This window comes from Dendrobates tinctorius, unplaced genomic scaffold, assembly GCF_039654945.1.
Source record: "Dendrobates tinctorius isolate UK_male_01 unplaced genomic scaffold, ASM3965494v1 ptg000156l, whole genome shotgun sequence".
Taxonomy (NCBI): domain Eukaryota; kingdom Metazoa; phylum Chordata; class Amphibia; order Anura; family Dendrobatidae; genus Dendrobates; species Dendrobates tinctorius.
The window spans coordinates 22,953,109-22,976,261 of NW_027361823.1; the positions used below are offsets into that span (position 1 = coordinate 22,953,109).

General features: G+C 42.8%; 1 protein-coding gene across 8 annotated transcripts in view; it reads right to left on the bottom strand.

Annotated features, from left to right (window-relative positions):
* The window catches only part of FAM13C (family with sequence similarity 13 member C), a 193,232-nt gene extending 170,279 nt beyond the window's left edge, over positions 1-22,953 (bottom strand). For 3 of the 8 annotated variants that reach the window (XM_073548258.1, XM_073548261.1, XM_073548257.1), the window contains exon 1: positions 22,669-22,839. In XM_073548258.1, the coding sequence (XP_073404359.1) occupies positions 22,669-22,739 (71 nt within the window). In that variant the 5' untranslated portion in view covers positions 22,740-22,839. The other 5 variants (XM_073548262.1, XM_073548264.1, XM_073548260.1 and 2 more) reach the window with 3 other exon arrangements.
* Between the last annotated feature and the right edge of the window lie 200 nt (positions 22,954-23,153).

The following is a 23,153-nucleotide window of genomic DNA, read 5'->3' on the forward strand; positions in this document are numbered from 1 at the left end:
CCTTAGTCAACGTTATCTGAGCACCCAAATCTTCAAGGGTGCCTAAACTTTTGGCCCATTTTCCTTTTTGTAATTTTTAAAATGAAAAACATTTTTTTTGCTTACATTTCAAAGGAAATGTATCATCTTTAGTCCTTTTAGAGATCATTTCATCTTCAACTTTCTTATTTTTTTCACAATAACAGTAATTTTGACCAGGGGTGCCCAAACTTTAACATGCCACTGTATATACTGGGAGCTTCTCTTTCAGGAAGCAATATTAGTGATGAACATTGCATCACCAAACAACACACTGAGGGCAGTTTAAAACACAAAAAGGAAATGACAGGTTTGTTATAAGACAGTTGTGGCCAAAAGTATTGACACCCCTGCAATTCTGTCAGATAATACTCAGTTTCTTCCTGAAAATGATTGCAAACACAAATTCTTTGGTATTATTATCTTCATTTAATTTGTCTTAAATGAAAAAACACAAAAAGAATTGTCCTAAAGCCAAATTGGATATAATTCCACACCAAACATAAAAAAGAGGGTGGACAAAAGTATTGGCACTGATCGAAAAATCATGTGATGCTTCTCTAATTTGTGTAATTAACAGCACCTGTAACTTACCTGTGGCACCTAACAGGTGTTGGCAATAACTAAATCACACTTGCAGCCAGTTGACATGGATTAAAGTTGACTCAACCTCTGTCCTGTGTCCTTGTGTGTACCACATTGAGCATGGAGAAAAGAAAGAAGACCAAAGAAGTGTCTGAGGACTTGAGAAACCAATTTGAGAGGAAGCATGAGCAATCTCAAGGCTACAAGTCCATCTCCAAAGACCTGAATGTTCCTGTGTCTACCGTGCGCAGTGTCATCAAGAAGTTTAAAGCCCATGGCACTGTGGCTAACCTCCCTAGATGTGGACGGAAAAGAAAAATTGACAAGAGATTTCAACGCAAGATTGTGCGGATGTTGGATAAAGAACCTCGACTAACATCCAAACAAGTTCAAGCTGCCCTGCAGTCCGAGGGTACAACAGTGTCAACCCGTACTATCCGTCGGCGTCTGAATGAAAAGGGACTGTATGGTAGGAGACCCAGGAAGACCCCACTTCTTACCCCGAGACATAAAAAAGTCAGGCTGGAGTTTGCCAAAACTTACCTGAAAAAGCCTAAAACGTTTTGGAAGAATGTTCTCTGGTCATATAAGACAAAAGTAGAGCTTTTTGGGCAAAGGCATCAACATAAAGTTTACAGGAGAAAAAAAAGAGGCATTCAAAGAAAAAAAACACGGTCCCTACAGTCAAACATGGCGGAGGTTCCCTGATGTTTTGGGGTTGCTTTGTTGCCTCTGGCACTGGACTGCTTGACCGTGTGCATGGCATTATGAAGTCTGAAGACTACCAACAAATTTTGCAGCATAATGTAGGGCCCAGTGTGAGAAAGCTGGGTCTCCCTCAGAGGTCATGGGCCTTCCAGCAGGACAATGACCCAAAACACACTTCAAAAAGCACTAGAAAATGGTTTGAGAGAAAACACTGGAGACTTCTAAGGTGGCCAGCAATGAGTCCAGACCTGATTCCCATAGAACACCTGTGGAGAGATCTAAAAATGGCAGTTTGGAGAAGGCACCCTTCAAATATCAGGGACCTGGAGCAGTTTGCCAAAGAAGAATGGTCTAAAATTCCAGCAGAGCATTGTAAGAAACTCATTGATGGTTACCGGAAGCGGTTGGTCGCAGTTATTTTGGCTAAAGTTTGTGCAACCAAGTATTAGGCTGAGGGTGCCAATACTTTTGTCTGGCCCATTTTTGGAGTTTTGTGTGAAATGATCAATGTTTTGCTTTTTGCTTCATTCTCTTTTGTGTTTTTTCATTTAAGACAAATTAAATGAAGATAATAATACCAAAGAATTTGTGTTTGCAATCATTTTCAGGAAGAAACTGAGTATTATCTAACAGAATTGCAGGGGTGTCAATACTTTTGGCCACAACTGTATAAGGCCAGGTTCACATTGCGTTAACACAGCCCGTTCAACGCATAGCGTTGACGGGCTGAGTTAACGTTAACGCTATAGCATAACGCGATATGCGTTATGCTATACCGCTAGCGCTTATGATTCATCAGCGCAAGCGGTGACGGAGCCTCAGACGTGCAGGCCGCATCCGAAGCTCCATCAGTGAATGACGGCACAATTGGGTTGAATGGCAGCGTTAACGGACTGCGTTACAACGCGTTATGCCGCGGTGTAACGCAGTCCGTCTAACGGACTGCCAAGACGCAGTGTGAATCCAGCCTAAGGGTCCCGTTTCACTTAGCGACGCACCAGCGATCCCGACAACGATACGACCTGGTAAGGATCGCTGATAAGTCGCTAAATGATCGCTAGTAAGCTGCCAAATAGACAGATCTCTTCAGCGTCGCAGCAACAATCCAGCGATCAAACACAGCGATGCATGCTGGCCAGCGGGTCGCTGACGACGAAAAAATGGTCCAGGACATTCCTGATCGATCAGCGATATCAAGTAGGGGAGGCTGGTCGCTTCTGCGTGCCACATGTAGCGAGATTGCTGGCGAGATCACTGTTGCGTCACAAAATCGGTGACGCATTAGCGATCTCGCTATGTGAGACGGGGCCTTTAGTGTATGGTGTGGAATGGTGGGGCTAAAAAATTGTACAGGTGCTGCTGTGATTCTGTACATATACCAAGTCTACAGACATTGACTATATTACAGACATTCTCTTCTGTGCACACTTTTTATGCATGAGGCTGATGTGCGAAGTGTAATATGGTATACATCAGGCCTCGCCAATAGATTTTATTCTCGCCTGTCATATTTTTAGAGATGAGCTTTACTTTCTGATTTAAAGGCTAAATATTATTATTGATGGACAATACTTTTTGTTCCAGAGTTATTTTTGTACTTATAATAGGCCACCTCCACTTCCATTTCACATCTAGTTCTCTAAATTCAGATGAATTCAATTACTATAAATATTTTTAACCATTTCAGAATTTTTCACATGATAACACATAATAACTCCAAGGTGATATCCATCTCCAAGACCCAAATCTTCAATGGTGGTCCTGATTTTAAGGCGGCACCACGGGTGGGTCACACGATTGCTGATCCTACATCTATCTCCAGAATGGGGTTCCTTCTTCCCATCCATTGAAGCAGCTATTGTAAATGGAGAGGTGGACAACCCTAACCAGCTCCCTAAATTCACTTCTATGGGAGGTATCCACACTTCTAGAACAGGGCTCTCCCATCCCACCCATTGAAGAGGCAGCAGTGAGAAAACTAGTGGGCCTCCCTGCTGAACTCTCAGTTCCAAAAACAGCCAAGTCCGCGTATTTATGCCTCTCCATTCATAGCGACTCAGTCAATGGGTGGGAAAGGGGAACCTTATTGAGATAGCTGCAGGTCCCAGAGTTGGAAATGTGACTTATTGGTGGGCAGGATACAGTTCTGCCTTACAAATTACTCTTATCGGAAATTGTGAGAAAACCTATGAAGACTTACACATGCCTGGTTATTTATGGACTGAGTGTCCATTTTTAATCTGATTTGCAAATTAAACTCTCCCAATTCAAGTTAATGGGTCAGTGAAATGGCAGGTGCAGACGACCCTTTTTTTCTCCATTCGAGAAAATTGGTCCAATTGTGCTAATTACACTCCGATCAGAGTGTGATCCGATTTTCTCGGAGGTGAAGCCCATTATGTCAGTCTGTGAAGATCTGATTTTTTTTTTCCACAGACCCATAGACATGAATCGGCGAGTGCCATCTGATTCTCAGAGGCAGATCCTAAATGTTTCAATATTTTTCTTCAGGCTGCTCAGTCCAAAGAAAAAAAATTGGACATGTACACGGCCCCATAGAATAACATGGGTAGGAGCGCTATCTGGATAATATTCGGATACCATCCAAATATCATGCGAGGGATGTTAGTTTTTCACCAGTCAGTTGAAAGGACAAGCTTTGAAACCACTCAGTTCTTATATTTTTCTTTCCAGATGAGAAAAATGGCTGACAAACGAATTGGAAAAATTGACACAAGGTCCAAAAATGCATTAAAAACATTGATGATAATAACGGCCTAATTTTAATGTATGTACATCCCTGGTTTTATACTGAGGTACGCTATGCGGAGGATTACAAATATAAAAGAAAAAATATTATATCATGTTCCACTGTAATTTTTCAAAATGGAGTACATACGAGAGTTTGTGTGCCAAGACATGGTGCCAGGCTCCATGTACAAAGCTCTGCCTGATGCAAGACAACATAGACTTCAACCGGGTGGAGGTAAATGAGCTCTTCTCCAAGAGGAAGGTAACAGTCTGGCCATAACACACCGTAATTGCTAATTCTAGGTAGTGTTCTTCCTTCGAGAGGAAAGCTAATTTGCATTCATTTCTTCCCAGAGAGCATTGCCAGTAAGTCTCCAGAACTCAGCTGGATCTTCTCAATAAGAACCAGTTCTCCTCCCCGCCATGACCGGTGCTGGCTAGTAACGCACACTATTATGGTGATTTAATTCTTTGTGTGCGTTAATCCCGAAAGGAGAGAATGTAGGAGTAAATGATAAACTAGCAGTATAGATTAACTATATTATTCTTTTTTTTCTACAGAATTTTTGCTGAATGTCCAGTTTCATCGCCTTTGACACGCAGACTGATTGAAGGATGAGAGCGTCAGCACATGCTGCAGATAGATTCTCCGCTTCAGGGCTAAAGCGAGAGTGAAGCCTACATCTGTCTGCCGCTGTTACACCGTTCGTTTAATTCAGATTTCAGTTGCCATGGGAACAGTCTAGGATCTACGTTGAATGGAATGGAACACTATTCTATAAGGAGGGTTGTACAAGATAATACCGGTGGCCATTTACAGCAAGAATCCAGAGACTGTCATTATGTGAAATCATCGCTTTCATTAATAGTAATCACATAGCAATGGCCATAAACTAGTCATTGCTACTGTAGTGTCCATTCAAGAGCAACAAACACTGCGCTACTAAAATACAGAATGGCTATCCCCTCAATGGTGCTAGGTCGCTCTTTCTATAACATCATGTACCATGCACTGGGCAGAGGTCAGGGATGGCAGATCTACGGAAGCTGATATGTTGCCTGCTCCTGAGATATCTAATTGAATATGTGACAAAAAAACATGTATTTTCCACAGCATTTTTCCTGACAACTGTCACAGTTTCATCACTCATTGCGTCCTAGGGACGCTGTGAATGACAGCTCAGCCACACTATAGGAATCTAGAGTGTGCTAGACTTTCAGTATGGCGAGTGACAGCCCAGTTGTCCAATCTGAGGCTGGGTTGTCTGTATTTTGAGTGACAGCCCTGCTGTTCAATCTGGTCTAGCCTGTGGGCTTTCCTCCAGGTGTCTCCCGTTTTTGATAATTCATTAGCTATTTAACTGACTAGCTATGAGCAGACAGTTGTCTTTTGTAGCTTTGCTCAGTGGGGTGTGTGCTCAGTGCTCTGTGTCTGATTTCCTGATCTTTGTTGCCAGACCTTGGATTTGTCTTGACTTGTCTCATGTGTATTATCCCTTTTACTCTTTCTGACGTCAGTTACCTGTGCAAGGACTTGGCCTCTACCTATCCATCTCTCTTATCCCCTTACCGTGACATACCCTTCTGGCATTTGGACCTCGGACTGTTACTTGACCACGTTTTTTTATTGCCACACTGTAAAAGCCACCCTGGTATCTGACCTCGGACCTCCTGACAATCCTGTCTCATGGCTTGTCTGTAGGTAGTTAACTCAGTGTCACAACAATATGGTGCCAAAAAAATGTGCTGTGAATACTCAAACTATGCACATACCCTTCTTCAGGTTGGACAATGAGGTACACTGAACCATGAGCTGCTGATCTTTTCTGGATTCATTGTTACACACTCAATGGAAATGGCTAGAAATGCCACATAGTGGTGACCTGCCTCAGCCAGTGATTGGCTAAGGGAACACTTCCAATCATTTTCAATGTATTGTAACAGGACAAAGAGGTAAGCATCAGAACGAGGGTTTGCATATCAGTCTGTACCTTTCAAAAATGATATTTATCCCATGAACAAATCTTTTATTGTAATTTTATTGGGTAGCCAACGATTCTTTGTTTTGGAAAAATATTGTTAAGTTTAGAAATTTATCAGCTTTGCAGAACTTTCCAACAAAATTTAGTTTTCGGCGAAAAAAATTGCGCAAATATAAAAACTGGAAGACTTGTAATTGCTCAGTAAATATATATGGGGAGAGGAAAAAGAGGAAGAGAACAACTGATCCACTTGGAACTGCTGATCTGTGATTGCGCAGGTACGGACCACCACTGTATTCTCAAGTGTGGGCGTTATCCCCTAATTATAGCAACTGGATCATCAGTGGTCAGGAAGTTATCCCCTATTCAAAGGATAGGGGATAACTACCAAACTTCAGAATACCCCTTTAATAACACCAGAGAACATGTTTCATGGTTGTTATAGAAAAAAACATTGGCTTTAAAACACTGTCACTTTTATTTTGAAGGGGATGATCCTGCATTGTAACTGCATCCTGAAATAATGGACACCAGAGCAGATATGCCACAGACCCTATTATAGTCAAAAGGGTCTCTAAGACAGAATTAAGGTTGGGTTCGCATTTGCATTTGGTAATTCTGTCGTATGAAAGAAACCATCAACATCCAAATGAACACGTTGATAATTTGGTCCATCAGGTTTTTTCTTTAGAGTGTCTGTCATTTCACTGGACAATATAGAAAGCACACCGAGAAATTTTAGTAAAATCTGTCATGGAAGTTCCTGATCCGAGCCGCCTACTCTTTATCATAGAAGCAGAACATGAGAATGACAGAAGTGGCACCAGATGGACCCCACTAACTAGAATGGAGACCCTAAGGCTATGTGCACATGTTGCGGATTCCGCTGCGTTTTTTTCCCCTCGGAAACGCAGGTAAAACCGCAGGTAAAGTGACCTGCGGTTTTCCTGCGGTTTGGTCTGCGGTTTTGCCCTGCGGTTTCACACCTCTACTATGGTAGAGGTATGAAACCGCTGCGGAAACCGCACAAACAATTGACATGCTGCGGTTTGTAAACCGCAGCAAAACCGCGCTGAAAAAACCGCACCGTCAGCACAGCGTTTTTGAAACCCCATAGGGTTTCATTGTACTGTACTTGGTCAGCGGAACTGCTGCGTTTCCGCAGGGGCAAAACCGCTGCGGAAACGCAGCAGAAACCGCACCGTGTGCACACAGCCTAAGGTTTACATTAAGGTATCAGTCCTTTTACCTGCATTACGTTGTATTTTTTGACAGTATGTACAATAAACAAAACTACAAAACAGATGTGAACAGAGCCGTACTGGAAAGAACAGATTGATGCATTTTGTTTCGAGAATGTTTATCTGCAAATTATGACTGGAATCCATTTCATTATAACCTTTAACCTCCTCCCAGTGAGACCAATTTTTTATTTTTACACTTATGTTTTTACTCCTTTCGAGTCATAACTTTTTTTCTGTCAAAATAGTAATGTAATGGACTACAGGGAAATCAATCTAAATATATGGAGACCTTTTCATTTGAGGTTTTGGTTTCATGGCATTAAAAGTGACATCTGTTTGAGGGGCAGGGGGGATCTCTGCTCACTGTTTTATTTACTTACAATGTGCCCCAACAGTGCGCTCTCTTGCCAGCTCATCACTTCTAATTAGCTTGAGTGAGCGCACTGTCACTGTGCTCCGAAAAGAATATTGCCCATTAAGAAGGGAGATCGTACTGGGAACACTTTGGAATTGGCAACCGATGCATGATCAGTACAGCAGATAGATACTTGCCTAGCCCCTAAAATGGAGGTCACTGACACTTTATTTCACTGTGGGGACAGAGGCTGTGACAGTGACCACAGACTCTGCTCTCTGCTGATGACTCATTTGAGTATCCCAGAAATAGATAAAACAAAAATAAAGCAGTTATATTAGAGAGGGAAAGGTAGGGACTTTTCAATTAAACCTTATTAGTAAAAATATTACATTATTAAAATAAAAAGAGAGACATTTAGAATCAATAATAGTTTCTGCCTGTCCCTTTGATTAATTTTATATTTTTATAAATCTTCTTTTAATTGATTGGAGGGATCTTATTTATTTAATGTCTTAACTTTTAAAGGGAATCTGTCAGTAGGATCACCCCTCCTAAACTGTCTACATGGGCATGCAGGTAATAGGATACTGAATAAAATGATACCTTGATATCTGTGATGAAATGTCTTCTTCCAGATAAATCTTAATATGTAAATGAGCAGATAAGATCTATGGGTCGGACATAGATCTCCCTGAGAATCTACCTCCAGAACGTATTTTGAATGAAAGGGGGCATTACCAGTGTGAGACATGTAATGACTGACAGTCTGCTCTCCTGATCTACATGTCACACACTGGTAACACCTCCTTCCATTTGAAATAAGTTCTGGAGGCAGATTTTCAAGGTATTATTTTACTCAACTGAACTGGATGGACAAATGTCTTTTTTCGGCCTTGCTAACTATGTTACTAAGTGTTTATAGAACACAACAAAAACATGCTGTTATGAATCTGAAATTTGTCGGTATTATTCAATTTTTAGTCATACTCTGCGGGATAATGATGAATGTTTATTGACACTGAATTACATGTCACGTCGGAGATGTGAAGGAGAGTGTGTCAAATGGCTGACTATGGCCGTTTCACGCTTGGTGGAAGCGATCGAGTAGCGTGAAACGGCCGTAGTCAGCCATTTGACACACTCTCCTTCACATCTCCGACGTGACATGTAATTCAGTGTCAATAAACATTCATCATTATCCCGCAGAGTGCGACCTTTTACTCTTGGAAACTACTATCGTCTTGCTACGAGGTCAGCACCCGGGAGTCCTGGATGTGAGCTCTCCGCCTGCTGCCAGCCACGGACCTTAGCACGGTAACAGCGGTGCCGCCCGCTTTCTTGCATTGACTTCAATTTTTAGTCATGACCTACAAATATTTAAGAAAATTCTGTTATAGGAGTTCAAGTCCTCTTCCTCTCTGAAGAAATTTGCATATTAAATTTTCCAGAAGAGCATTGCACAGCAAATACGCCTCCTTACATTGGCATCTCAGAGCCATTATGTCACTGTCCACAAGGAGAAAAGTTACCCCTTAACACCTCAGTCCAGAGCCTCTCACCTAGCCAAATCAGATCTCACCCTTTGCACTAATGAGGGGAAATACCCCAAAACACTATGCCTGCAAACTGAGATTCTGATTTTACTTTTATCCTAAGTCACATTGCAAGGCTTGATAAATGGTCGATAATGATTTGTAGGATTGCTGCTTCCAACAGGTGGCACTATGGAATTCAAGTACTCTTCTTCTCTGAAGAGGCAATTTGCATGTTATAGGAAGGTCACTTAAAGGGAATCTGTCACCTTTTTTTTGAATATGTACTGCCGGCACCGCTATCAGGGGCTTATCTACAGCTTTTTGTAATGCTGTAGATAAGCCCCCGATGTAACCTGAAAGATAAGAAAAGAGAGTTATATTATACTCACCTCGGCGTCCGGTCTGGTCCTATGGGTGTCGCCGTCCGGTCCGGCGCCTCCCATCTTCATACAATGCTGTCCTCTTCTTTCCTTCCTGTCGTGGCTCCGGCACAGGCACACTGCTCTGCCCTGTTGAGGGCAGAGCAGAATACTGCAGTGCGCAGGCGTCTGACTTCTCCAGGCGCCTGCGCACTGCTGGACTCTGCTCTGCCCTCAACAGGGCAGAACAATGCGCCTGCGCAGGAGCTGAGACAGGCAGCAAACAAGAAGACGTCACCGTTAGAAGATGGGAGGCAAGGGAACGCAACACCTATCGGACCAAAACCAGACCCGGACCACCCCTGGGTGAGTAGAATGCTTAACAGCAAGGGCCAAGTGGTGACAACCATCTATTAACTATTCAAAACATATAATAAATGCTTTTAATGAATATGTGACCTATCTGTACCTCTAGTGCGTGGTAGATCATGTCAAATGTAAAATGTCTCCTCGTGAAAATACAGGATGTGACTGCTGACATCGTCATTTTGAATTATTTATGTTGCAAAGAATCTACAGTAAGTTAAGGTAAAATTTAGGAAAATGATCTTCACTTATGTAAGAATTAGTGACATCTTGGATCATGGGCTGCCATTCATTGCCAAGACTGAAAGGACACCACTGAAGACACTGCTCTGATATTTCTAGTACTTGATATCTGATACAATATCATTAGCAAAAGACTACAGAAATGAATGGCACCGTGTTTACTAGGGTGACCGCAAAAAATCGATGTCAGAATTTTGTCCGTCTGGACCCCACAAAACGATTCCCCTTTCCAGATATTGAGATAGCCAAAATTTGAGCTCGATCAAACGACGTTAACCCGTGCCGCTCGTCGCTCAAAGTTTGAAAAAATCCAAATTGAGGTATTTTAAGATTTAGGTATTTTGCATAGTCTGTTAGACTATAAAGAATGTGACAACAACATTGCAGAAATAGCCCTGACCAAATTTTCGAACCATTTGTGGTATTTGAATGCAGAGTTGGTGGGATTATCGTTTTTTGATCCCACCATTACAGACAATAAAAAGTTGTTAATGGCTAATAAATTGCTCAGTAGCACAGATGAACCATCAGAGCACGCTAGGGTTGTAAATCCAAAAGTTAGGAAAGAAAAATTAAAAGAGGTAGGAAGTAACCGACTTTAACGACCTTCTGACAAAAGATGAAGAACAAAAGCAATATGTCCTGCAAGTTGTAAGCAAATGCCGAGCATTATATTCTGACGTTTCAAAAACTACTTTAACAAAAGCTCTAGAATAGATTAGATAACTATGTAAAATTATCAACTCATGTAGGTTAGCATGCTCTGATGGTTCATCTGTGCTACTGAGCAATTTATTAGCCATTAACAACTTTTCATTGTCTGTAATGGTGGGATCAAAAAACGATAATCCCACCAACTCTGCATTCAAATACCACAAATGGTTCGAAAATTTGGTCAGGGCTATTTCTGCAATGTTGTTGTCACATTCTTTATAGTCTAACAGACTATGCAAAATACCTAAATCTTAAAATACCTCAATTTGGATTTTTTCAAACTTTGAGCGACGAGCGGCACGGGTTAACGTCGTTTGATCGAGCTCAAATTTTGGCTCTCTCAATATCTGGAAAGGGGAATCGTTTTGTGGGGTCCAGACGAACAAGATTCTGACATTTTTTCCCCCCCATATGAGATCCAGTCACCCTAGGGTTTACGGTGTATCACATTTAGGTTCACATTGTACTTTTCTAGCAAATCTTTTGCATAGATTTTTTTTAATCAACACTTGGAGTTGATCATAAATAAAGACAAATATAACTGTAAGCTTAAAGGGTTTGTACCAAGATTGATAGTTATTCCTATTTGTAGGATATGAGATAACTTCCTGATCGCTGGCGATCCAACCGCTGGTATCTCCGCTCGATTCATTCTCAATGGGACTTCTGGAGATAACTGAGAGCAGTGCTTGGCTGTGTCCGTCAGTCCTATGGAGAATGAATGGAGTGGAGGTGCCAGCGGTCAGACCCCCATCGATCAGGTAGTTATCTCTTATCGTAGAGATAGGGGATAACTTCCAATCTTTGCCCAATCTCTTCAACAATTTTTTTTTATTGAATTAATGAATGAGTCAATACTACACTGTATATGGCGCTACGTGGATATGAATGCTTTATAGAGGCTTTTTGATTTTCGATTTAGAACTCATTAGTAAACCAAGATCAGAGTACATCATCTGCCATGTCTGGTATCATTACATCACTATATTTTCTAGAGAGTCTAGGCTTTCAACCTGTGCGATGTGTACTCAGAAGGTACATACTATTTATTCTTAAATGGGTTGACATCCTGTTTTGACCTTTTAGACTCCATGACTTTTCAATATGGAAAGTCTGACATCAATAACAGTGGACAGAGAGCCACCATACTAATGATTATGACTAAATTAGATAAGACCCATCATAGGAACGCACATAAGATTCCTCTGAGTGACCCATAATCTAAAAGTGGGTTTCTGCATCCCATTTTCCGGCATAGATGACACTGGATTACTCTACTATATAAAGGTCACAGGAGCACTCACCCGAGCCCAGCATTCCTGTGTATGGGGGAGTCAGGAGAGAGACAGCTATCCACCGAACGACCATTGGGCCAATCACTTACTAATGTGGGCTGTTTTTAATAATCATAGGGATAAAACTGTTTGGGCCACTGCTTTGCAACTAGGGATAAGGCCAAGTATGTCTGGTATGGGGGAGCCACTGCGCATGACAAACTCCGCTTACAAAGGACTTTCAGAACAGCAGAGAGAATTATAGGTTCCCCCCTGCCTAAAATCCAGGATCTTTATGATAAGAGTATTCGATCCCACGCATTGAAAATTTCATCCGATCCCTCTCACCCGGGACACTCCTCATTCCAACTACTCCCTTCAGGACGACGCTTCAGAGTCCCCAAATGCAGCACCAACCGCCATATGAACAGCTTCTATCCACTCTCTGTTCAACAATTATATCGTCATGTGTAGACTATATACTGTATCTGTCTTGTTAGATGTTACTTGTTGTATCTGTTATATATTATGTTGCCTCTTTGCCACAAAGAATTCCTTGTATATATGTAATATGTACTTGGCGATAATAAATTTGATTGATTGATTGATTGATTGATTGAAGTATCAAAACGTGCTCTGTGCATGGTGGGATGAAGATGGCAAACACTGAAAACATGAAACCATGCACTGGATCAGAGATTATTGGATGAATATACCACACATGGTAGAAAGGCTCCGAAATACAACCAATGCAACCAAAATATTCACATGGCCAAAGGACCAGTCTATATGGTGGGTGTACATCTGGTCAATTCAGGGATCATTTAAAGAGGCTGTCCACTACTTTTATATTGATGACCTATCCTTAGGATAAGTCATCAAGGTCTGATCGGCCGAGGTCCAACACCCGAGAACACATGACGATCAGCTGCTATTGGCGCCGGCGCAAAGTAATCACTTGCCGAGCTGCTCCATCTGCTTGTAGTGGCCCCCGCAGGGTACTTTACATCCACCTCCTACTGATTTGAATAGGAGGTGGATATGCAGTTCGAAGCCACGGGCCACAACAAATAGACGAAGCAGCTCGACAAGTGAGTACTTCTTGCCGGCGGCCGCTGCCACCAACATCGATAATGGCTGAGAGGCAGGGATTCCGGGTGTCGAACCCCAGCTGATCAGACCCTGATGACCTACCGCAGCTGTCAGAATTTTCCGGTGTCAACGCCGAGAGTGGGTGGTCATGTAACCACAAGTATACAGTTTGCATAAATGCAGTCATGTGCTGACTAGACATTGTCAGCATCACTCAATACAAGTGAACTGAGCGAGGATGAGAACATATAGTCGAAAGGTGGCCGGAAGTATGCAAATCACATACTTACGATCACGTGAGCACCTACTTTTAGTCGCTGACACAGGAGAATCCTGATAGCATGTGGTGCACGTGCTGTTGAGATTCAGAAGTCTGCCGTCACATAGATTGTCTGCAGACTCCATCTTCTCCGGACCTTCTCATGCGTGAGAATCAGATCACACTCCGGTCAAGCTCTAACAGAGTTTGAGCTGAGCGTCAGTGGCATAATCAGCTCAATTCTCTCTCATGCGAGAACATACACCAGTGTGAACGAGCCCTTATAGTGAGGTTGCCTTTACTTTTGTTGGTGATGGCCGATCTGTTGGCTGAATATAGCCAAGCTCCGACAAACAAATAAGTGAAAGCAAAATGTCATGCATCATATAATGACTAATCAGATATTAGTTGTATGTAGATCATTTTTTGCCAGCAATATTCTGAAATATAGTTTATACAGAAAATTATGGCTTCTAGTTATCCATTTGATATGTGTATGCAGCTTAATAAGCACTGGGATAATGTCACCAAAATGCGAGTCGCTTGTGTCACAGCAATCATCGCTTCTCAAATGTCCCACACAGTCGCTCGTTGCATAAGATTGGCGCGTCTTCAGATCTAATGATTAAATTACCAGACAGGCAATTAAAAACAGGATTCAGTAGTGGAGACGGACCAAGTTTGAGAGTCTCAAGTGATAAAAGAAGCCAAAAGTGTGTGGATGTTGTCGGTGCTGCAACTATTTAAAAGCTTAGGAGGCAAACACGCTGAGATTGGCAGAAAGCCGAGTGATGATGGATTATTCAAAAGGTCATCTCAAATGCATCTCAACTATTAAAACGGGTGAAAACAAGTTGTGGACATCCTGAACTCTATTTTATCTGCCTAACAACCACTCTCTATAGTTTCTCTGTACCAGTTCTGAGATGTAAAACCAAAGTGATCCCCCTTAAAATATAAAAACACAATAGCCACAGGACAGGAAGCCCTTCAGGTTTTCTATTACATCAGACTTGTAAACAGTTTAGTCAAGCTTTTCCTAGTTATACGTTACTAACATCTTCAAAATGTGGACATGTGAGGGGGTGTGTTTTTGCTGAACTTTTGAAGGAGAAGAAAGTGACCGAATTTTTTAAAAGGATTTGGGCTACATTCACATGATGAGCTTTTGGTGCGTTTTTGACACTGCGTGTTTTTGCCGCATCCCGTCTTACAGTTCTAGCAAAGTGGATGAGCTATAGGGCTCATACTCACTTGCGAGGGACTCGCACGAAAACCTGGCACTGCCGCCGGCACTTGGATCGGAGCGTGCGGCTGCATAGAAATATATGTAGCCGCACGCTCCGGTCCGAGTGCTGGCGGCCGCCTCAGGTTTTCATGCGAGAGACAGTGCAGCAAACTCACTCCAGAAGTTCATTGTGGATCTCTGAATGATCCAATGTCGTCCTAAATGACTAATGATGATAAATATAATCCACCTGTGTGTAATCAAGTCTCCGTATAAATGCACCTGCTCTGTTATAGTCTCAGAGTTCTGTTTGAAGCACAGAGAGCATCATGAAGACCAAGGAACACAACAGGCAGGTCCGTGATACTGCTGTGGAGAAGTTTAAAGCTGGATTTGGATACAAAATGATTTCCAAAACTTTAAACATCCCAAGGAGCACTGTGCAAGCGATCATATTGAAATGGAAGGACTATCAAATCACTGCAAATCTACCAAGACCCGGCTGTCCCTCTAAACTTTCATCTCAAACAAGGAGAAGACAGATCAGAGATGCAGCCAAGAGGCCCATGATCACTCTGGATGAACTGCAGAGATCTACAGCTGAGGTGGGACAGTCTGTCCATAGGACAACAATCAGTCGTACACTTAACAAATCTGGCCTTTATGGAAGAGTGGCAAGAAGAAAGCCATTTCTCAAAGATATCCATAAAAAGTGTCGTTTAAAGTTTGAAACAAGCCACCTGGGAGACACACCAAACATGTGGAAGAAGGTGCTCTGGTCAGATGAAACCAAAAATTGAACTTTTTGGCAACAATGCCTAATGATATGTTTGGCATAAAGGCAACACAGCTCATCACCCTGAACACACCATCCCCACTGTCAAACATGGTGGTGGCAGCATCATAGTTTGGGTCTGCTTTTCTTCAGCAGGGACAGGGAAGATGGTTAAAATTGATGGGACGATGGATGGAGCCAAATACAGGACCATTCTTGAAGAAAACCTGTTGGAGTCTGCAAAAGACCCGAGACTGGGTTGGATATTTGTCTTCCAACAAGACAATGATCCCAAACATAAAGTAAAATCTACAATGGAATGCTTCACAAATAAACATATCCAGGTGTTAGAATGGCCAAGTCAAAGTCCAGACCTAAATCCAATCGAGAGTCTGTGGAAAGAGCTGAAAACTGCTGTTCACAAACGATCTCCATCCAACCTCACTGAGTTCGAGTTGTTTGCCAAGAAGAATGGGCAAGAATTTCAGTCTCTCAATGTGCAAAACTGATAGAGACATACCCTAAGCGACTTGCAGCTGTAATCGCAGCAAAAGGTGGCGCAACAAAGTATTAAGTTAAAGGGGCCGAATAATATTGCACGCCCCACTTTTCAGTTTTTGACTTTCCACAAAAGTTTAAAATAACCAATAAATTTCGTTCAACTTCACAATTGTGTCCCACTTGTTGATTCTTCACCAAAAATTTACATATTGTATCTTTATGTTTGAAGCATGATATGTGGGAAAAGGTTGAAAAGTTCCAGGGGGCCGAATCCTTTCGCAAGTCACTGTACAGTCTGCAAAAAAAATGACATGTGAACAAAGACTATAATGGGTACAAGTACTTTCTGTGAAAACCACGACTAGAACACGTATGTGAAAAATGGACGTCTGAATGAGGCCTAAAACTCCTTTCCTAAAATGCCTGCTTTTGGTGCAAATATGCATAAATATCTACTGTTTGATAATATCCCAAATGATGACCAATATGGCAGCACATGCGCTTCTGTGATGGTTTTTAAACTGGTTTGTGTGACCATTGGAATAGAAAGTCAGTCTTGGATATTACTTGGTATGAATCTCTATAATTATGCAGATTAAAAAAAAAAAAGTCTTAAAAACCTGAATCGCCATCCCTGTAGGAGATATAATGGCAGCCGTGATAGGAGAAATTTAATTTTCAACAAACTATGGAACTAAGAGCAATATGAACTGTTTTCATATCTTGACATAAAGGAGCACTCCCAGAAAACTATTTACATTAAAGGGGTTGTCCACTACTTTTACACTGATGACAGATAGGTCATCAATGTCTGATTGACCGGGGTCCAACACCAGCACCGCCGCCAATCAGCTGTTATCAGCAGTGGCAGAAAGGATCACTTGCCAAGCTGCTCCATCAACTTGTAGTGGCCTCTGAAGAGCATTACACATCCGCTTCCTATTGATTTGAATAGGAAGCAGATGTGCAGTACCAAGTCCCGGTCACTACAAGTAGATGGGAGAAGATCGGCAAGTGGGTACTTCTGATAACAGCTGACCGTCTGCATGTCGGACCCCGGCCGATCAGACACTGATGACCTACCCTAAGAATAGATCATAAATGTAAAAGTAGTGGACAACCTCTTTAAAGAAGGTATCCACTACTCAGGCAGCCCCTTCTCAATCTTTATATCTCCCCCTGGTAAAAATACACCTATTCTTAACTCTGGTGCCGGCACCGTATCGGGCATCATGTGACATTATGTCACGCGATCCCTGCGGCCATTCAGCATTGACTTCACTCTCCATTCTTTCATACATGTCTCATGCATCCGGAGAAAGAAAGAACTTCCCATCAATATTGATGGACAAGGGATTGTCCACGTAATGGACAACCCCTTTATTTTTCTTCAAATAATTCTCCACCCTTTCTTTAATGTGGGAGTACGCCATCACTTCTCTGTACCGACTACTGCACATTGTATATATATTCTCTGGGAGGACCAAGGTGAGGATTCAGTCATCTAAAAGCACAGTATACAGCAATTTTGGGCACCATTTGTTCCATTATTTTGCCCATGATGCAAAATATGATTTAGAAGTGAATCCATCCTAATACAACAAACAAATTCACACTGCAGGAGCCATAAAGTTTTTTGATGACATAGTCATATGAGGACTTGTTTTTTTTGGGACATCTTATTAACAAACTATTATCAACTTTTTATGGGAAGCAATAAGAAAAAAATTCCGCCACTGTTTTTTTTCTTGCATTTTAAAGGGAATCTGTCACCCCTTTTTTGAGATATCATATAATGATAGCATTCAATTGTGTGTTACCTAAGTATTGTAGTCGTATTTTTTCCCCCCTGTCCCCGTACCTTTGATGCATAAATACCTTTGTTATCACTCTTCAGATTTATGGAAATCGCCGCGGTCCGGTCCAATGGGCGTGGCTTATTCTTATTGCTTGACGTAATTTCTTCTGTGGATCTAACAGATGGCGTTGTTTATTCGCACCTGCGCGTTCATAAGGCTGCTCGCGCTTGCGCAGTATGCTTTGCCCAAATGTGGGCAGAGCATATAATCGCTACTGCGCATGTGTTGGTATTTTTCCCTGCGTCTATGACCCGAAGTCTTCATATGCATATGAAGACCTCCGAGTCATAGACGCCGTGAAAAATACTGGCGCATGCACAGTAGCAATTATATGCTTTGCCCACAGTTGGGCAAAGCATACTGCGCAAGCGCGAACGGTCTTTTCAATGCTCAGCCACTGATATACTACGTACGTGAACGCAAGACTTACTATAACGAAATACGCAGAGCAAGCCAAGGTGTGGGGGGGGGGGGAATAAGCCATGCCCATCGGACCGGACCGTGGCGATTTCCATAAAGCTGAAGAGTGATAACAAATGTATTCATGCATCAAAGGAGCGGGGACAGGAGGGAAAAAAGTACAACTACAATACTTACGTAACTACAATACTTACGTAACACACAACTGAATGACATCATTATATGATATCTTAAAAAAGGGGTGACAGATTCCCTTTAAATGTGAAGCTATCATCGCGCTTCGCAAATATGTTTATTCTGTGCCAGTACAAATATGGCGATACCAAATTTATATAGTTTTATCTACATTTTATCATTTTTGCACAATAATACACTCTTTGAAAAAAATTATTTTTTTTATGCCGCCACATTCTGGGAGCCATAAGTTTCACAATTTTAGGGAGCTGCATGGGGGGGGGGGGGGGGGGGCTTATTTTTTTGCGAGACACGATGAGGTTTTTCACTGTGCATATAATCTAACCTGCCAGTGTTTGACTGACAGTTGGCCTTTCAGAACCTGCCCCGGCCTCCTTGTTGCCATAGCAACCATCGACCACCCGGCAATCGTTATCTGGGTGGTGCGCATGGTCTGACAAAGAGAGCGATCTCCAATTATCATACTCCTTTCATGTTGCTATCACGATTGACAGCAGCATCTGAGGGGTTAAAGTGCTGGGTTTAGCACTAAGTCCAGTGTTAACACGTGCAGCAGAGGCTTTGCTGTGTATTAGGCCTGGATCACACACAGCGTAATACGGCCGAGTATCGCAGGTTAAAACCCAGCTCTGGCGCCGGCACTCCGGAGCGGAGCGTGCAGCCGCACAGCAATACATGGAGCTGCACGCTCCACTCCGGAGTCCTGGTGCCAGAGCTTGGTTTTAATCTGCGAGACTCTGCCGTATCTTGCTGTAGTGTGACTCCGGCCTAAGGCCACGTTCACACGCTCAGGATTTGGTCAGTATTTTACCTCAGTATTTGTAAGCCAAAATAAGAGAGTGGAACAATCAGAGGAAAAGTATAATAGAAACCCGTCACCACTTCTGGATTCATCACGTACTACAAGTTTTGGTACAAATACTGAGGTAAAATACTGACCAAAAACTGAACGTGGCCTAATAGCCGGATCCTGCAGTAGAAGGCACAGGCACAACTCCTGAGCCCGTGCCACCTGTCAGACATAGCAGAACGCCCAATTGCGGGAAATCACCTGCAATTTTTTTGGGGAAAAGAGTTAAAACATAGTGTGGCGCTCCTATGTAGTGGGCAACCTTCTGCATGTTTGGTGCCACAGGGTATAGAGAGATTTATTTTTAGGGATGAGACCTGTAAAATGAAATGGGCGCTTTAACTGCTAAGCCATGGAAAGAACATATAACACCTTTCCCTGAAAACTGTCCAGCTGGTTTTAGACACTTCTTGGAAGCAAATATGTCCTGGCTATCATGTACCTGCATTCTAATCTATGGTTAGTGCGCATGGTTCAGACCGGGAGGGCGAAATGCACTCACTTTCTACATTCTGAGTGGGTTGTCCAATGCCAAACTTTCTGATTACATTGTCATTATATGTGTTATATTATTACAAGCAATGGAGCATTTAGTCCCAAAACGTATTATTGCTTCATTTAGGCCAGCAGAAGACAGGACATCTGCCTATGAAGATAGTGTCTGGTGGCTTCTGACATGTCTATTCCGAGTCAGAAGAGGAGAGGAGGGCACTAGGTGGAGCAGGGATGGGAAGTGACAATGAGGCACTGTCTGGTCACCTCTGGACCACGATGTGTGGTACTCCAGAAGAGAAAGGTTCAGGTGGATCTCGTCACTGTAGTTTATAGCCCATATGCATGGTCACCTCTGTTCTGCAGTACAAACAGCGTAGAAGGTGATCCCCATACTACCAATAGAACAGACATGTCCTGTTATGATTGCCAAAGCCCATTCTCACAGGTAACATACAAACCAGGAAAACAGACTAGGAAAAGCCCTTCTCTGACCCAAGTATGTCCCTGCCTGACAGCGGAGTTTGGCACCCTAAGGTAACGAAACCCTAAGGCTAAGTGCACACGGTGCGGATCCTCCCGCGGATTTTTCTGCATGGATTTTCCGAAATCCACAGGTCAAATCACCTGCAATTTTCCTGCGGATTTCTTCCTTTTTTTTTGCAGTTTTACTGCCGTTTTTGTGCGGTTTTCCACCTGCGGATTTGTAGAATGGAGCAGGTGGAAAGCTACAGCAAAACCGCACAAAAGAAGTCACATGCAGCTTTTTTTTTCCGCACAAAAACCGCACGGAAAAATCTGCGGCGTGTGCACAGTAGTTTTTTTTTTTTACATAGGCTATAATGGTACTGTACATCACCTGCAGTTCTGCTGCAGATCCGCAGCGGCAAATCACAGAGCCTAAAAGTCCTTAGCAACTTTTAGGATCGCTAGAGAAGCAGTTCCCAGAGAAGACAAGGAATCACACACGAAACAACTGCAACCATCAGAAACTAGAGAACAGTGACTGAATCCAACAAAGTCTATCACCAGCAGGAAAAACCGGTAGGGGAAGGTATTTAAAGCTGAACCCAAAAGGTGATAGGACATACAGAGTACATGAAAAACATCTGATACCCCAAACCGACAGAGACAAACATAACAGAACACCCAAAGAAAAAGGGTATCAGTGGTGGATCAGTGGAAAGAGACGCTGTCCACTGAACACAAAATCAAGGGTTTGCATCCAGAAGCATGACATGTACTTTCATCATTCCATAAATGCCTTACATAGTTTTACTAATAAGCTATGTCACCCTACGTGCAGGGCATTGCAGTAGCTTGGGTATCAACCACTCGCATAGTGACAGCCGGTTAGTTATTATTGGTTGTAACCATGGATATTTAAGCAACTTAAATGTCCTGCACATGGGGTAAGGAACATAGCGAATCAGAAGAACTATACTACATTTCTAATAAGCACGGTCATTTCTACAAATAACGTTTTGTGATATAAAATGCCACATTTTTAGATTCGATGAGTATTTTATTGCATAGTTCACATCCAAATCCTCAACATGCGACCACAATATAAATAGCAATGTATCAAGTATTAATGACCTTTGGGTTGGATCTTACAACATAGGCGAAGGGTGTTTCCATGGCCTAGCCCAATAAATAGTGCAGAGAGGAACCATATCAACTCTCATAACATGGAGTTCGGTAGGGCCACAAGTTCAGCCATCATCATGTGAGGAGACACACGTCCCTAACTACTGACCCCGCACAGTACTGTCACTCTCTGTGAAGACCTCCGTATGGACAAGGATACGCTTACATCAAACATCACTATCTCACTCTGAGATTTCTGATCAATTTTACAATTCTGGAAACATTTTTAAAAATGTCTATTTTTAAAAGAAAAAAAAAATAATTAATAATCACCGTCCTGTCCTGACGTTTCCACGTCTCGTCTCTCGGTACGTTTATCAGCCAAATGGGCGTATATGTCAGGCTATGTGCACACGGAGTTTTTTGCCTCTGCAGATTTTGTATTGAAAACCGGAGATAAATCCGCAGGACAAAAGTCCTGCGGTTTTACACCTCATAATGGATGAGGTGTAAAACTGCAGCGTTTCTGCACCAAACAATTGACATGCGCGGAAAAATCTGCAGCATGTGCACAGCGTTTTATTTCCATAGGAAATAACGGTACTGTACAACGCAGCAGAATCCGCATCGTGTGCACACACCCTTAGAAGATTGTACAGGAAGCAACACACAGATGCAGAAGGCTCCCGGCGCCGAGCCGCCCGCTCATTCATTCTGCTCTCGCACACAAGAGCCCGCCTGGCATTTTTGTGCTTTATGTCACATCTAAACCCGGTAGGCGTGGGTGGAAAAAAAAAAAAAATTAAAAAAAATCAGAGTTTGATCTGTTAAAGTTTTGTGCCTCTGCAATGTTTAACCCATTTCACGCCGGCAGCGCCCCATGAATAATACATACAATGGTCGCATCTCTTTAAAAATCTATAGGGGGGCTATTCATATCAAACAATAGCGGGTCTGCAAGCGACCCCTCGCCAGCACATCATCACATACACCTATGGCTCCTCCATTAAAGTATCCACTGCTGCCATCACAGAGCAGTGAGCGGCTCCTCAGCGTCCTCTGTCAGACCTAGAAATGACCGGCGGAAAACCTGCAGATGCCAAATATACACCATGCAACTCTCTACACACATACACCCAGGTATCTCTGCCGCACACACCCGTATATACACCGGCCCCTGTGTGATGTGTGCAGCTCTCACAGGCAGGAAGCTCGCAGCGCTGCATACATTGTTTACCGATCATATGACGTATGGAGAGCGGCCACTTACTCGGTCACAGCGCCGCCGCTGCTGCTGCTGAAGGAATTATCCTGAAGACTGAAACAGAAGCAAGAAAACATCAGATTACCGAGCAGGGCGAGCGGGCTCACGGAATCCTGTCCAGCAGCTGGTCCACACACACAAACATGGCATTGCAAAGACAAGCCTCTGTGCTCGCGCTACATGCACATACCTAGGGCTGCTCTGCGCATGCTCGCTGCCTCCTGCCGCCGGGACCGGCCCCGCTGCCACAGAGCGCACAGCGCATCACTGCACAGCGCCGGCACCGCGAGGGGCACGGGGAATATACACAGCTCTCTGTATCTATGTATAGCCAGAAAAACTATATATATATATGTTTTATGCACACACACATATATATGTACTTATAGACACCCCTATCAGCGTCTCTCTTTATATGTGTGTATATATATACTGTATATATATATATATATATAGGGGCCTCTGAGCACGAAATGTGTCTGGGCCCCCCC